Genomic DNA, 16,101 nt, shown 5'->3' on the forward strand with positions numbered 1-16,101 from the left:
ATGTCTATCATATAGCGCTTTTCACGTCCATCTGTCTGTCATATAGTGCCTTTCACGTCTATCTGTCTATCATATAGCACCTTTCACATCTATCTGTCTATCATATAGCGCCTTTCACATCTATGTCCATCATATAACGCCTTTCACGTCTGTCTATCATATAGCGCTTTTAATGTCCATGTGTCTATCATATAGCGCCTTTCACGTCTGTCTCTCATAGCGCCTTTCATGTCTGTGTCTATCTATCATATAGCGCTTTTCACATCCATCTGTCTATCTATCCTATAGCGCCTTTCACATCTATGTCCATCATATAACGCTTTTCACGTCCATCTGTCTATCTGTCACATAGTGCCTTTCATGTCTGTCTGTCTATCATATAGCGCCTTTCACGTCTATGTCCATCATATAGCGCTTTTCACGTCCATCTGTCATATGGCGCCTTTCACGTCTCCTATCTTATCATAAAGCGCCTTTCATGTCCATCTGTCTATCATATAGCGCCTTTCACATCTTCTCCCTACCTGTCTGTCTGAAGTCCTGGTGGCCTGCTGTTTTTCGGAGGGTCTCTGAGTGGTCCGACGAGGCTGTCTGTGCGTCTTGCCCGTTGTGCGTCGTCGTTGTTCTTGACGATTCTTCGCAGGGACCGAGACGTCGAGCTCTGTTTCCAATTACTAGTGCAGGCCTAATGTGCCGTCCGTCTCCATCATATCCTGTCTTAATTACTTCCATCTATTAATTGAATGTGCTTCATCAGAGGAGCGCCTGGTGATTGGGGGCTTCTCTCGCTTTATCTCCGTGTTCAGGAAAGAAAGGATTTTGACTTTACAAGAACAAAGCGTATGATAATTCTCGGAAAGCAGAGTCCGTGTGGCGGAGAGCCTCGGTCACGCTAAGCACATTCGCCGTCTGAACGTTCTCGTACTCTCGGTGAGCTTCAAAGTCGTTTTCTTTAAATTGTGTGAATTAATTGCTATCTGTAGATTCTCTGCGTAGCTTACAGGTTGCTTTGGTTAAAGAGAGTGGCGCGCTGGCACATTGAATAGCACTGCTGTTTGCCAGCTCCAGATTCCCGGGCCTGGTGGCTGCCTGTGTTGAGTGTCACGTGTCCCCCCCATTTTCATAACCGCGTCCTAAAAACTGGAAAGCCACGATAAGTGATTGTGGTACCCCGTGATGGACTGGCAGCCCACCCACCTCGTGGCCAGTCCTGCTGGCATAGGCACAGGCCTGGAGTAAGTGGATGGCCCTGACTGACCGAAGCACTGGGCAGCATGTGTGCTCTTCACCTGCCGTGTCTCCTTTTGAGACCAAAGTTCATGTCTGTTGAGGTCAGCAGGAGTCCGGCACTCGAAGGCGTTGCTGGTCTGAAGTCTGAGGACGTGTGCAGCTTTACTTGACGGTGGTCGGGTCGTATCGGGCCCCTCAGGGTCTGCTGAGTCCCGCTGTGTATGAGAGTCGCCTCGGCTCTTCCTCTCAATTGTGACCTTTCTCTCTTTTCTCTTTTTTTTCCAGAACAAGAGGAGAACTTTGAGTTCATTATCGTTTCTCTCACTGGACAGACGTGGCACTTTGAAGCGACGACGTATGAGGAGAGGGATGCCTGGGTGCAGGCCATCGAGAGTCAGATTCTAGCGAGCCTGCAGTCCTGCGAGAGCAGCAAGAATAAGGTGTGGTGACGACCTGACGTGATGCATTGCAGGGGCGGCTGTGCTCTGTTCTGGCAGCAAATCCATAAAGCGTGTCGAGTCCAAGTCTGAGAGAGCACGTGTCATGGGATTGTCACCCGGTAGCACATATTAGTCCCAGCATTTTGGGATTTCCTTCTTGATGAGGAGTTTTCAAAGTGCAGACAGCTCACTTGGGCTCTGTCCTTGCAGATCAATTGCGCTGGTGTCACAGCCGGCTTTGGTGTCTGATTGACGACGAGTGGCTGTGGTCTCGATGACAACAAATCCCAAAAGTGTGTGTGTGAGGGCCTGCCGTCCCGAGCCAGACTGCAGCGACCCTTTAAGCCCACTGCTTTAGTGTACAGCGGGGGGCGCAGTCCATGGCCACAGTATAACCCAGTTGGCGCTGGCACTGGGACCCTCTGGTGGCTAAACAGGTGAACTGTAGAGATTTGGTATCGCTGTGCTACCCCGCACGTGCTGGAGACGCTCACTCTGAGGGGCCTGCCTGTAATTAACTGTGGACACCCGCCTGCCTTTATGTCATTCTGTCCCACAGCATTAAAATGGCTGCCGGGGGGGTTCTGGGTGGACAGGTGCCGTTGATCCACAGACTTTACTTTTGTCTCACCTCTGGTTTTGTATTTCACGTTGCTTTCCCCTCCTTAAGTATTTTGAAAACTGTCACTTAATAAATACGGACACCCAGGGTTTTGCTCCTGCCTCGTGCTCGGAGCTTTCACGGTGCTTGTGACACTCTGACAGGGCCTCCAGGGTACGTCGGAGTACCTGAATGGGATTCTGGGCTACGGGCCCTGCAGACTGAGTGCACGGACTTGCTGGCTGACGGGGATGAGTGGCGATTTAAAAAAAAAACAACTTGGAGACAGCGGGCACAACTCGGGCATGGGCACACTGGCCAGCACACACTGTCATCTTCAAGCTGGTGGTTTACAGTAGTGGCCTGTTCTTCGAAACTCCAGTGGCCTTGAAAATGTCCCTCATTTTATTGATTTGTTTATGCAGATAGATAAGATAAGAAAGGCACTATATGATGATAGATAGATAGATAAGAAAGGCACTACTTAATGATAGATAAGATAAGAAAGGCACTATATAATGAAAGATATGTGAACGTCACTATATGATGATAGATAAATAGATAGAATGATAGATAAGATAAGAAAGGCATTACTTAATGATAGATAAGAAAGGCACTATATAATGAAAGATAGATAGATGGGAAAGGCACTATATAATGATAGATATGTGAACGTCACTATATGATGGGTGGGCGCATTGTGTAAAGTGCTATACAATAGATAGGAAAGGCACTATATAATAGATTGATGGCACTTTTTTTGTCCCCAGGGTCTTTTTTCTTTTCATTAAACTCCCAAGTATATTGTGATAAATGTAATGTGATGTGTTCAGCTGCTTTGCTTGCTCCTCAGAGCCCAGGGTCAGGGTCTCTCTTCCAGAATTCTGGATTTAGTGGTGTGGTGTCCTTTCAGCTCTCACCATCAGAGGTGTTTCTTTCAGCCGGACTGAGTTCTGTACCTTTGATTTTCCAGGACCGCGTCCCTTTCTAGAAGGTGCAGTGGCAGCACTGAAGTCAACCAAAGCCATCTTAGCTTCTGGCCAGACCTGACAATGCAGGAAGTGAGGCTCATGAGGACGACATGTCGTGTGTGAAGCTGCTGTGCTTCTCCATTGGTTGCACTGGTGACATGAAGAAGTGTCGTGGATTCACGTTTTCAACTTTTCTTTTTCTTTTTTCCCCACAGTCTCGTCTAACAAGCCAAACGGAGGCCATTGCTTTGCAGTCAATCAGAAATCAACGAGGAAACTCCCACTGTGTTGACTGTGAGGCTCAAAGTAAGTTTTCATTCCTCTAACAAGTGTGACACCTTCAAGGGACACAGTGGTCCCCTCTTGTTAATGAAAGGTGTCCTGTTCTCCTCAATGGGACATCGATTTGTAAAGGGGCAGGACATGTGACCCCAGAGTGCAAGCTGTGCTGTGAAGTAGCAGTGGCTACCTGGATGTGTGGCCATCTTTGAGTCTTCTTACAAGTTTTACCTGCACACCAGTGCAGACAGACGCCCTTCACCTGTACGAGTGCCACACCAGTGCAGACAGACGCCCTTCACCTGTACGAGTGCCACACCAGTGCAGACAGACGCCCTTCACCTGTACGAGTGCCACACCAGTACAGACAGACGCCCTTCACCTGTACGAGTGCCACACCAGTGCAGACAGACGCCCTTCACCTGTACGAGTGCCACACCAGTGCAGACAGACGCCCTTCACCTGTACGAGTGCCACACCAGTGCAGACAGATGCCCTTCACCTGTACGAGTGCTTGACTTCAGCAGCAGCCTCCTCGCACCTCATGGCTGTCTGCATAGCTGCCAGTTATCTGACGCACTTGTTGGAGAATATAGAAAGGTTTAAGTCCTGCGACATGAGGGTGTCGTCTGTAGGTGAGCGTCATGCGTGTGTTTTGCCCGTCGCTCGGCTGTGTCCCGAGTTGACTCATTCGCCTTATTTTGTGTATTATGTCGCAGCTTAAACTCGGATTCCCTCCTGCTTTCCTTCACGCATTTCCTAAGATTGGGAGAGTTGCCCGCTTGCTGTCCTGTGTCGACGCCGGCAGCCACTCTTGAGCCACCTGTGAGGTTTGTTGTTTGCAGCGCCCGCTGCTTCTGCTCCAGGTGCTCCTCCAAATGCTTCACCAGATGACTCGGCCACCTCCCCGAGTGTCCCAAACACACAAATACGAGACATTCTGACGTTAAACAGGAGTCGTGCATTTCACTCTCCATCCAGCACCGCGGACCCCTCTGCAGTAAGTTGTCTGTCTTTTAGTGGGTCTGTTGATTGTTAAATGGGTTAAGGGTCAGACATCAGTGGTGCAGGAAGTGAGGTCACAGGCTGTCATGTGGGTTAAGGGTCAGACATCAGTGATGCAGGAAGTGAGGTCACAGGCCGTCATCTGGGTTAGGGTCAGACATCAGTGGTGCAGGAAGTGAGGTCACAGGCCGTCATGTGGGTTAAGGGTCAGACATCAGTGATGCAGGAAGTGAGGTCACAGGCCGTCATCTGGGGTACAGGTCAGACATCAGTGGTGCAGGAAGTGAGGTCACAGGCCGTCATGTTGATTAAGGGTCAGACGTCAGTGGTGCAGGAAGTGAGGTCACAGGCCGTCATGTGGGTTAAGGGTCAGACATCAGTGATGCAGGAAGTGAGGTCACAGGCCGTCATCTGGGGTACAGGTCAGACATCAGTGGTGCAGGAAGTGAGGTCACAGGCCGCCATGTGGGTTAAGGGTCAGACATCAGTGGTGCAGGAAGTGAGGTCACAGGCCGTTATCTGGGTTAAGGGTCAGACATCAGTGGTGCAGGAAGTGAGGTCACAGGCCGTCATGTGGGTTAAGGGTCAGACATCAGTGATGCAGGAAGTGAGGTCACAGGCCGTCATCTGGGGTACAGGTCAGACATCAGTGGTGCAGGAAGTGAGGTCACAGGCCGCCATGTGGGTTAAGGGTCAGACATCAGTGGTGCAGGATGTGAGGTCACAGGCCGTCATGTGGGTTAAGGGTCAGACGTCAGTGGTGCAGGAAGTGAGGTCACAGGCCGTCATCTGGGTTAAGGGTCAGACGTCAGTGGTGCAGGAAGTGAGGTCACAGGCCGTCATCTGGGTTAAGGGTCAGACGTCAGTGGTGCAGGAAGTGAGGTCACAGGCCATCTGGGTATGGTGTGAGTGTTTCCAAAGAGCGTACAGAAGCTGTAGATTGTTGTTACGACGCTAATCACGTTATGGCGAGCAGATACCACTGAATTAGCTTCTCTTCGCTGCCGAATGAATTATTAATTGAAGCCGTGTGTGAGTGGTGGGGTCTATTTCAAGCTGAGATAAATGACCCAGAGACAATGAATGGAATGCAATAATGAATTAAACGATGCAAGTTAATATGAAGTTAAAGGTATGAATTGCTCTGATTGATACACACATTTTTAAAGATTTCTTGAAAGAGTAACAACACACAGACAGCAGAAAGTACAAAGCAGTGGGTTGGAGTCCAGCGCTTCAGCAGAGGCAGGCCGCCGAGTCCACTTATTAAGAAATGGGTGGAGTTGAAAAGCAGCGTCTTAAGACCCCCAAGATCTCATTTCTTAGCCGCCACTCGCTTCCCAGGCTCCCAAGTCCTGTTTGCTCGTTGCGAGTCGTCAAAGTCATTTTAATGACCTCATTAACCGCAGATGCCATCAGTGCGGGCCTCGCTTTGTCCCCCTCTTTACGTAGACTCTGCTCCTGACTAATGGCCTCCAATGCTGTAAACTCTTCTTATGGTCAGCAGCCTGGAAGGTCAGCACACCACCTGAATGTCATGGCAGCAAAAGCAGCTCTGTGGTGGAGGACTGAAGGCCCAGTCTTACTGCCACAGGCTCAGGGAGTCCCTCATGCTGGGCACTGCGGGTCAGTCCTGGAGCCGAATGACAGTTTGGCTGTCTGAAGGAGACCCAAAATGTCGGAGACGGTGGCCTCCGGACAGATTAGGTCAAAGTGGAGAGTCTGCTGAACGCGAAATGCATCGCAGCACTTGGCCATCCAGGGTAGTAGTGGAGGGAGGTCTGCCCGCCTGGCAGCTATTTATGAAGAAGAAGAAGAAGAATCTTCCAAGCCCATTTACTGAACGTCTTCCTCCCGGTTGTAACTTTTGAAATTCCCAAAGGTCCTCTGCTCATGAGTTTTAACATACGTTTTCATGTCCAACTGCATCGTTTGAATTGTCGGGACCGCCGCCTGGCTGTGTTGTGCGCTTTACTTTACAGACCACCTAAACGGAGCACAGATGTTCTCATGGACTTCTTGGCAGTTTTTGCATCAAAATAAGACCAATCTTCTAATTGGGGACTTTGACCTGTCAGGACGACAGACGTGAACATTAAAGGAGGTCTTATGGATTTTTTTAAGGTCTCCACGTGTGTTTTATTTTTGGGGTCTTGAAGTAATGTGATGTGCATTTCTCTGTCTGTGACAACCTCTAGAATTACCTCTCCCAGTTTTCTTTGGGTGGTGCCACTCGGTGGTCCAGTGCATTTAGGGGCGCTGCTCCCACTTGAGAGAGCTCATACAGTCGCTCCCGTCACAGTTCCCCATCCCAAGCCCAAATCACAGCCCTGGTAAATGACACCCCCTGTGCCGTGAGACGGGCTTAGTGTGACCTCCATCACCAGCAGGCACTTAAAGGTTGAAAATCCAACGGACATCCTAGACCCCCAAGTGCTGTTTAATGTCATAAATGGTGCTGTCCTCCACTCTCGCTTGTCTGTTTGTCCCAGTTGGTCAGCCATGTCAAGTCCACAAGCTGTCCCGCTGCTATAATTGTGTCAAGGATGTCTTTTGATTACGAGTTATTATTAATGCCCACCGGCCTACTCTAACACGCTGTGCTGCGTCCACACATTTTAGACCACCTTATGTCCAAGGTTGTGCCCAGTCCATTGCTAATCCCAGTTCACCAGTCGGTTTTACACCCCATTGCAGCACTGGAGCGGCTCTTCTACAAGCTCCTAGTGACGCCTGACTGTCTTCGGTTTGACCACAGCTTTTGACGCCGTTGATGACGATGTCTCACCGTGTCGTCTGAGGAGCGTCATTGCCGTTGGAGGTGCTGCTCTAATTTGGTTTTCTTCATATTTTTTGAAAGGTCTTTTTCACGTCATTTGGCACAATTGTCCTCTTCCTCCCTCTACTTGGGCCCTTTCTGTTTTCCTGTAGGCGTTTTGTATCTTTCCACTGTTTGGCTGATGACGCCCCCGGGGTCTCTTTTGGTTTGCCCGGATGTCGTCACATTTTCTCCACTGAATTCAAAGTTAAGCTGAGGTTGTGCTGTTCAGTCCTTCCGGTGGGCCTGGTAGGCCTGTCGCTAACCGAGGCCCACTAGTCAAACATTACGAGACCCCTGCTTGGGTGTCTCCACTTTCATTAACAGATGAACGCTGTTGGCAGACGTTGCTCTTTGCAGAAGCCGAGCCTGTTGTTGGAGTTTCATCCCATCTTGACTGTCCAGTGGTGTCTGCCAGACTCTTGTGTCTCGCCTGCCATTGGTCCAAAACCCTGCTGCGAGGCCCTTAACGGAGTCACTTAAGCGTCAGCTTCCCGAAGTCAGCCTTAGAATTGATGTTCCAATGCCGCGGCTTATCTGTCTGCCCTCCTCGTGGTCCCTGAGAGCGTCTGACCAGTTGCTTACTGGCCTTACCGCCATCAAGGCCGATTGTGCTGTTGCAGTGCCCGTCCTCCTGTAAAGCTGGTGCCCATGGTGTGGTTTTTGTGTCCCTAACTGGGATTTGTTGATTGTGCAGCACTTTGGATGCCACTTCTGTGGCCCTAAATGTGCTCATTTTGACCTGACCTGACAGAGGGGGGTCCTGCGACACAAATCCACGATCGCCCCGAGCCCCTTTGTCCAAGAGCTGTGGCTCAGTCAGACCAACTGGGCGATGAAGCAGCGAATGCACAAGTCCAAGGCTGAAGACGAAACGAAACTCCAGGCCTCCGCCCCGCCGAGACCCTCGGGAGAGCTGCGCCTAAGTGAACAGCCCCCATTGAACGTGGAGGGGAGACGATTGGCACGAGTCTTTACGACGACATGACACTCCGTCGTCCCCTTGATGCCATTCTAGGACTTGGTGATGAGCCGTCAGGGGTGCAGCGTTACGGTCCCGATGCGTCCTTTACCGCGCGTGACGTTCAGTGAAGTGTGTGGCGGTGCTAAGGAGAGCGATGATTAATGTGTGAATGGGCAGAAGGCACCCCGGGTCAGCCGCTGTTTCTCTCCGGCCATTGCTGGCTATTGATTATTGACTATTTCCTCCACTTGCTGCCTTTGCCAAGTGACAAACATGACATGGGGGCTGCGCTTTGTGTGTGTGTGTGGATTTGGTGCCGGGGTCAAGAGCACAAGCCGAGAGTGCCCATGCAGTGAGGCTTGAAAGCTGGCAGAACCCACGTATACAAGTGGCAGTGGTCCGCACCGTGCCAATCTCTTGTGTAACTTAGACAGCCAGGACCACCCTGCGTATTTGGGTTCATACAGGAGGAGAAGCGAAGGTGTTGGGCTTGTGTTCTGTTGGTGGCCCACGACGCTGATGTTGTGCACCTGCTTGGCGTCATTGCGGACATTCTGCACACTTCCAGATAGCTGCCTTTTGCTGCCTTGAGAGGCAGGCGAATGGACCCTACAGCCCTGACCGCACTCGTCCCGTCTTCTGGAGGGGCATCGCTGTGTCTCTGTGCATCTTTTAAATGAGCGGAGTAAGCGGCGCACCGTTTGAGGCCTTCTGTCCATACTTGGGCCTCCTTCACTTATTTTCTGGATTGTGAGTCCTGCTGTGGACGCCGGGGTGCCAGGGGGCACAGGGTCATCGCGGAGCGTATTAAAATGCTAGCTGACTAAATGAGCCGAACACAACAGCGGGTTTCTCTTGGTATGACACAGTGGCAGCTCTGACCCACGCTGTCTGACGTTCTCCCTGTGGTGCCAAAGCCGGCCCTGCTGTGCATCCCGGAGGCTCCCTCGGCTCCTGCTCTTCCACCTGGTGCTACCAGGACAGGCTGCGGTGTGTGAATGGAGGAGTGACTGGCACCTCTGCCAGCTCTGCTCTAATGTGCCTAACCTAATGGAGTCTTTTGCTTTGTGTGCAGATCCAGACTGGGCCAGCTTGAACCTCGGAGCCCTCATCTGCATCGAGTGCTCGGGCATCCACCGAAACTTAGGCACACACCTGTCAAGAGTGCGATCGCTGGACCTGGACGAGTGGCCTCTGGAGCTCATTAAAGTCCTGTCGGCCATAGGCAACGAGCTGGCAAACAGCGTGTGGGAGGGCAGTGCCCAGGGCCGAATGAAACCAGCTCCTGACGCCACCAGGTATGTATGGCACCCCCTAGAGCTACTGTCCGTCTGGGAAATCCATCCATCCATTGTCCACGGGGGTCTGCTGGAGCCAATCCCAGCCAACACAGGATGCAAGGCAGGAAACAAATCCCCGGGCAGGGTGCCAGCATGTGGGAAATGCTTTGTAAAACGAGACGGGCGACAAGTGAAACATTGGGTGATATTTGGCAGCGTAAGTGGGTTTGTGGATTGATTTATTTATTTCTGTTATCGTGGCAGTGAATGAGCCCCCCAAGCGTATCGTTTTTTTACAGTGCGATGTTCAGATGTTGGTTTGAGGGGATTTCCCCTTCCTGTCATACATTAGCTCACAGACGTCAATGGCGCTGCGGAGTGCGGCCTGCCAGCAGTGAACAGAATGCTGGCTGTCTGGCTGTCCGTCTTCCATCTGCCTACTTGTTCTCCTAGAATGTTCTCCACGGACCGTCTGAGCCTGTCGAGTGTCATTTGATGAAATTGGCCTTTAAAGTGAAGTCACCTTTAGGTTTACCCAAATGAAATGAAGATGTAAAAATCTGAAACCAACACACACGTGAAGCTAATCGCTCAGTGCGCCCATGGAGCTGAAATCGGAGTAGGTGCTGAGACCTAATGGGGGGCTATGCGCCACGATTGGCTCCGAGACCCTGAACGTTACGTGCGATGCTCGGCCCCCAAGTTAGCCTGCAGTGGCGACTCGGGGTACCGGGGCTTATGTCTGAGGCCTCGCCGACGTGCCGCTGCGTCTGACGCTCTGAACTTGTGCCCAGTAACTGCTCTTTGTCTTCTCGGCTTTGCTCTTCTGTCGGCAGCATGGCAGTGCTTCACATGTTGGGGTCGTCTTGTTCGGTTTTTGTAAAGCTGTCTGAAGAGCGGACCGTAGCCTCGGCCTGAAGTAAGGAGTGCCAGGGGCTTCGTTGCGCCTCTCCCTTTGGTCCCATCCCCGAGACCGCTGGCTCCGTCGGGGTATTTGAGCCCTGTAATTATCCCCTCGCTGTGCAGGATGCACCGCCATGCCTGTGCCAGTGATCATAACAAATTAGACCTGACTGCTGCTCACATGAATATCGACTTCCCATTTTACACCGGGATCATTAGTCATGAAAAGTCCCTTTTAATTACTACCCGAAAAAATCTTTCAGTATGGATCGTGCTTCCTTCCATTTTTTACGCTGCATCCATTCACTGTTACATTTATTGTTCCTTTTCGGAGGCATGTAGCTCATTTAGCGTCAGAGAGCAGATTAGAGGAGGGTCAATATTATCTCAATTAACCTGAGCCTTCTGCCAGGGCTTTGCACAGATCCCACTAATTAGTATCAATACCTCTTCTCCTCTCTCCTTCGCGTCCCAACCCCTTGTGCTGGCGCTGTGGTCATTGTCACCGGCGCAGTGCGGCCAGGATGTTTGTCAGCTTTGGGCGCCGTCGCCGCTCACTGCAGCACAGCCTGCCGACAGTTGAAGTTGGCAACTCGTGTGGTGTGCCACCATTCACAGTGAGCACGACATCGTGCCCTCACGTCAAACACTGCACATCTGGAACAGGAGGTCCAGAAGTCCCACTGCTTAGGGGACTTGGAGGGAGTCTGGGCTCGTGCAGGGGGTCCGATGTAAGGTGCTGCCGTTGTCTATGGCCGCTCCACGCTGTGCTGCTCTCTGCGTCACGCAACTCCTTTTGTTAGAGTCACCGATTTTTAAAAGACGGAGCACAGCGTTTTCGGATTCAAGGTTGGAGAAGAGAGCAGGAGGAGGAAGAAGACATGATGGGAGCCGAGTTTTTGGGTGGCATCTGCTCCCCACATGTCACTTCTCTCATTAAGAAGCAATTGAATTAATTAAAAGCTCCTCTTGGTGGCAGAAGCAAATGCACACACAACAAGGCGCTGTCAGCATCCAAATTAGCGGTGATCATGAAGGATCATTTCCTTATTAGGTTGCTAAGTGGCGTTTGGGCGTCCGTCATGGAGACAGCCCTGTTGTCACCGTTGTCACCGTCATTGTTTACGTCTCTCATGACGCCGCTAGTGAAAACGAGGAGCACCAGGCGGCGGTCAGCTTAGGGGGCCCACTTCTCCGGTCGGTCAGACGGACGCGGTTTTAAATCGATGCGCGTCTTTCTTTGTCTTCCTCCGGCCATCGTCTTCACACGCAGGTTCTGATCTCGAGTTTCTTCACGGCTTCATTCTGGGCAAACTGCTGCTCTGTTTAAAAAAGAGGAGAGCAAAAAAATAAAGGGGGAAGTGCTTCTTTTGTGTCCTGGGCTCTTGGCTGATAAATTAAAACCCACCCTCGTGGTCTCTCAAGTGAGTAATAGAGGCAGAAATTTCATTTTGCAAGTGGCTGATTTAATGATCCAAAGGGTAATTAATGGCCTGATTATCTTAATGTTAAATATGGCCAGCAGCAATTACGCTGACCTCCCGCTTGTCAAGGTCTGGGCTACTCTCTTCTTTCAATTATCTTCTTTTTGGGAGGGGGGGGGGCTCAGAACGAATGATTCTAATAGTCGCAATTGCAGCTGCTCCTCAGCCCCCCTTTTTGGTGCTTTGTGCATTTTTATTTTTCATCTGACGACAATCCTGACTCGTATGGAGGAGCCGGCGTGGCTGATGGCAGTCGGAGGGTCCGAGTATCGCTCCGAGTCCGATGACAAAACCCAAAGCCTCCAAGTCGTGGCTTATTGTACGGGGGGGGGGGGGCGCCCCTTTCTATGTGTGCCACCTCGGGCTGACGGGCACCGCTTTAGCGCTCCTCTTGGCTTTGTGACCGTACTCACTTTAAAGTGCAGGCTCATTGATTCCACGTCAGCGTGCGGAGTACGACAACGGGAGCCAAACACCCACTGAGCGCCGATAGAGTACAGTTGGCACTCAAAGTATAAAATAAATGGAGGACCGCGTTGTTTGGGAAGCATTTTCTGATGGGCCCTCCTGTGACACATGGCGCTATATACAGTGTGTCCAACAGCGCCATTGTGCCCACCTGCCTTTTGTACCGGAGCGCGTGCCCGCGGCCAGCACCAGCCCAGCCCCTCCCCCTTTGGCTTTGACAGTAGCCTTTATTAATTGGCATGAACGCGCGCAGCTGACAGTGGCACTAATTGCGGCTCACAGTGAGTTATTGTGACTGTAGTGCTCGTGTCGCCAGGCGATGCCCCAGTCCTCCGCCAGCCTGTGATCTGTAGATGTTTTCCACTTTGCTTTTCGCATCTTGTCTAACAGTGTGTTTCTGTGCCATAACCCTTGGGGGATTTCAGAAAGTAGCAGTGCGCTCGGGCACTGTGAAAGGCGCTTTTACTGCCAAGTCAAAGGGCGCCTCTTTAAGGCGCTCCAGCTAACTGCTCTTAATCCCGTGAGCTCCAGCAGCTCATTATTGGCAGGGATTTTGGACTTTCCTGGGAGCAGGGCAGCGGAGCGGCGTGCCTTTCGGAGGAATCGCTTTAGTCAGATTACAAAGTGCGGTGCCCCCAGTGCAGACATAATGGAGCCATGCAGAGCAAGGTGAGGAGAGTCGTGTCTTCAGTTGTCTCGTTCCTTGTTTACAGATGGCGTGTGCTTCATCGTAGAGCAGGGTGAGCCCACAGGGGCCTCGTCTGCTTCGCGGCTGGCATGGCTCTTACGTAAGTCCAAGTCCCGATCGACACAACATGGCACGCCGTAATAAGTAAACGGGCCTGCACTGCTCTTGTCTGCCATCATCCATTGATCTTCTTCTGTTTCAAGTAGCCAGACGGCTTCCCCTCTCCACTCCCGACAGGACGCCGTGCCGGTGGTCCGTCTGTCTTTCAGGAGTGAGATATGGGGGGGGCATGCAGAGGAAGCTACCTGGGGCTTCAGGCTCAGGCCAGGACTGGCAAGTTGGCAAAAGCAGACGCTGAGGTGGGTATTCTGAGGACCTCTGGACTCCGGGGTCATTACACACACGCTTGTTGGTTTGTTGTCCTGCAGATGTCATTTAACACAATTTCACAATTCATTTCAAGTCAACTTGTTCTAGCAGCAGACATTGTGACCTCCGGTGTCATTGTGATAGTGTGACGGTTCAGGGACACCTTATATACCCGCACACAGTGCCGACATGTCCTCGACTCTAGCACAAGGAAGACCATGGCATCTGCGAACTCCCCCCATCCCCACTTAGACGCGTGAAATATTGAAGTGCCAGTAGGGGGCAGCATTAAAGCAAATTAAGTCATGGAGGAAGACTCTGGGTGTAGAGAGGTGGGCATCAGAAGTCAAGATGTGTAGAGGATGGTGAGCGAAGGCTTCCTATGCAAAAGCCCAAGTGACTTGCCGCCCCCTTCAGAAGTCCATCTTACGTGTGTTCTAAACGCCAACGGTTCATTGTGAAGATAAGAGTTTACCATCTTAGCTGGATCTGCATGGCAGTCAGCAAGTTTGATTGGCCCGTCGTCGTTGGTCTCGTACTTCACTTTGGTTCAAGCCCCTAAGAAACAACGTCTTGAGTTGGCACAGGACGTGGCCTCATTTCTGGCTAACGCATGTGTGATAAGGTTCACTTGGTAAGACTTTTTTCCAGAGCCCCTGACATTTAAAGAACATTTTCCTGTAAAAGTCGTATTGACTTTGCAGGCGCTCTTAGTAACTAACACTTTGATTCACTTCAGAAAAGTCAAATGCTGATTGTTAAAAATCCACGACTCCGTGCCATGTGACGAGCAGTCGCCAGTCCTCCATATCAGCCTGACCGAAGCATAACAGCACCCCGTCCCTTGAGACGCCATCACAAAATGTCGTATCAATCAATCTTTATTTACAGCGCATGGCGGCTTTTACCAGACGAGCGTCGCATTCTAAGGAAAGGACACCGACAACAAAACCCATCACTTCTGTCCGGTAAAACAAGAAAAACAATAGTTTGGAGGCTGGAGAGTCAGATGGAGTGTGTGTGAGCGTGTGCACTTGTGTCTGTGTATGTGTGCGTGTGTGTGTGTGCGCGTGTGTGTGTGAGTGTGAGCGTGTGTGTGTGCGCGTGTGTGTGTGTGTGTGCGTGTGAGCGTGTGCACTTGTGTCTGTGTATGTGTTACGTGTCTGAGCATGTGTGCGTGGGTGTGTGAGTGTGAGCGTGTGTGTGTGCGCGCACCTGTGTGTGTGTGTGTGTGTGCGCGTGCGTGCGCGAGAGCGAGTGTGTGTGTGTGTGTATGAGCATGTGTGCGCAGGTGTGTGTGAGTGTGTGTGTGTGTGTGCGCGTGCGTGCGTGAGAGCGAGTGTGTGTGTGTGTGTATGAGCGTGCGTGTGCGTGTGTGCGCACCTGTGTGTGTGTGTGCGTGAGAGTGAGTGTGTGTGTGTATGTGTGTATGAGCGTGCGTGTGCGTGTGTGCGCGCATGAGCGTGTGTGTGTGTGTGTGTATGAGCGTGTGTGTGTGCGCGCCTGTGCGCGTGTCCTTAATGAAGCTGACACAGTGGAAGAAAAGAGCAAGCAGGAATGGGATTAATGAAGGCCGCCATTATCCTCCATGACTAATAAACACGCGAGGCACAGGGCTTATTGGACGAGGGGAAGTTTCAGAAAGTGCTGGTGCTCTTGTTTACGGCTCGGACCGCTTATACCTCCTAATTGCCCCCTTATCCCAGAGTCGGGGAGCTGGAAGTGCAGATCTTATTTGCATCACAGTTAATTACGGAGCAATCAAACTTTGGCTTTTTCCTCTCTAATTTCCTCTGCTGGCTAATTTAATTAATCACCCCCGGCTTGACTCTCACAGCTGTGACCGCCGGGTCATTAATTAGGCACATGTTGCCGTGGCGAGCGAGCGTCGACACACTGGCCTTGGCACGGCGTCGCCGACCGCACCCTGCTTACCACTCACGGTCGAAGGTGAAGGGTCCTTTTCGCTCGGAGGGTGTTTGGGGGGCCGCCACACTCGGTCAGCAAACGGTATGTGGACAGTAGAGCGAGGCCTGGGCGTACTGTGAGCAGCTGTGAATTAATCCTAATAAATTGTCACGAAATAAGACGACGGACCGAGGGGATCATCGGAATCCTGACAGCAGCCCCCCGTTTGTGACATTCGGTCTGTCGGACGAGGCGCCCACTGCGTAGGTGCGGCGGCAGACTGCCCTTGTCGTGCGTGTTAACAGCCGGCTAATCACTCTGTCTAATCCAATCTGCAGGAGTGATCTGTCACCGAGGGAGGCTGCAGATTACAGGGGTCCGGGTGAGGTCTGTTTGATCAATGTAACTGGCTGATTGTACTTGTCATTTCAGAACTATTATCTTCCCAGTCATTGATATGAAGAAACCCATCCAGCGCATTTTAAAGAGCTGAATCACAGAACAGTGACAGGCAGGGCAGAGCAAATGTTTAAAATAATTGGACTCTCCGTTCTAATTCATCTGTAAAAGGATTCTTTGATTGAATTAGCCTAATAGATATTATTTTTTACATGACTGCATAATGTGGCCCAACTAGACTAACGAGCCTCCCAATTTGCTATTGACATTAAACTCGGAAGAGGAAGTCGGGAG

General features: G+C 51.3%; 1 protein-coding gene and 1 long non-coding RNA gene across 4 annotated transcripts in view; one reads left to right on the forward strand and one right to left on the reverse strand.

Moving 5' to 3' along the window:
- Positions 1-16,101, reverse strand: part of LOC127528966 (uncharacterized) — a 524,038-nt gene that overhangs the window by 429,982 nt on the left and 77,955 nt on the right. The window lies entirely within an intron of this gene.
- Positions 1-16,101, forward strand: part of agap1 (ArfGAP with GTPase domain, ankyrin repeat and PH domain 1) — a 132,772-nt gene that overhangs the window by 103,429 nt on the left and 13,242 nt on the right. Inside the window, 3 exon segments of the mRNA XM_028808110.2 lie at positions 1,516-1,670; positions 3,458-3,548; positions 9,384-9,606. Coding sequence (XP_028663943.1) covers positions 1,516-1,670; positions 3,458-3,548; positions 9,384-9,606 — 469 coding nt within the window.

The sequence above is a fragment of the Erpetoichthys calabaricus genome, chromosome 8 (genome assembly GCF_900747795.2).
Source record: "Erpetoichthys calabaricus chromosome 8, fErpCal1.3, whole genome shotgun sequence".
In the NCBI taxonomy this organism is placed as follows: Eukaryota; Metazoa; Chordata; class Cladistia; order Polypteriformes; family Polypteridae; genus Erpetoichthys; species Erpetoichthys calabaricus.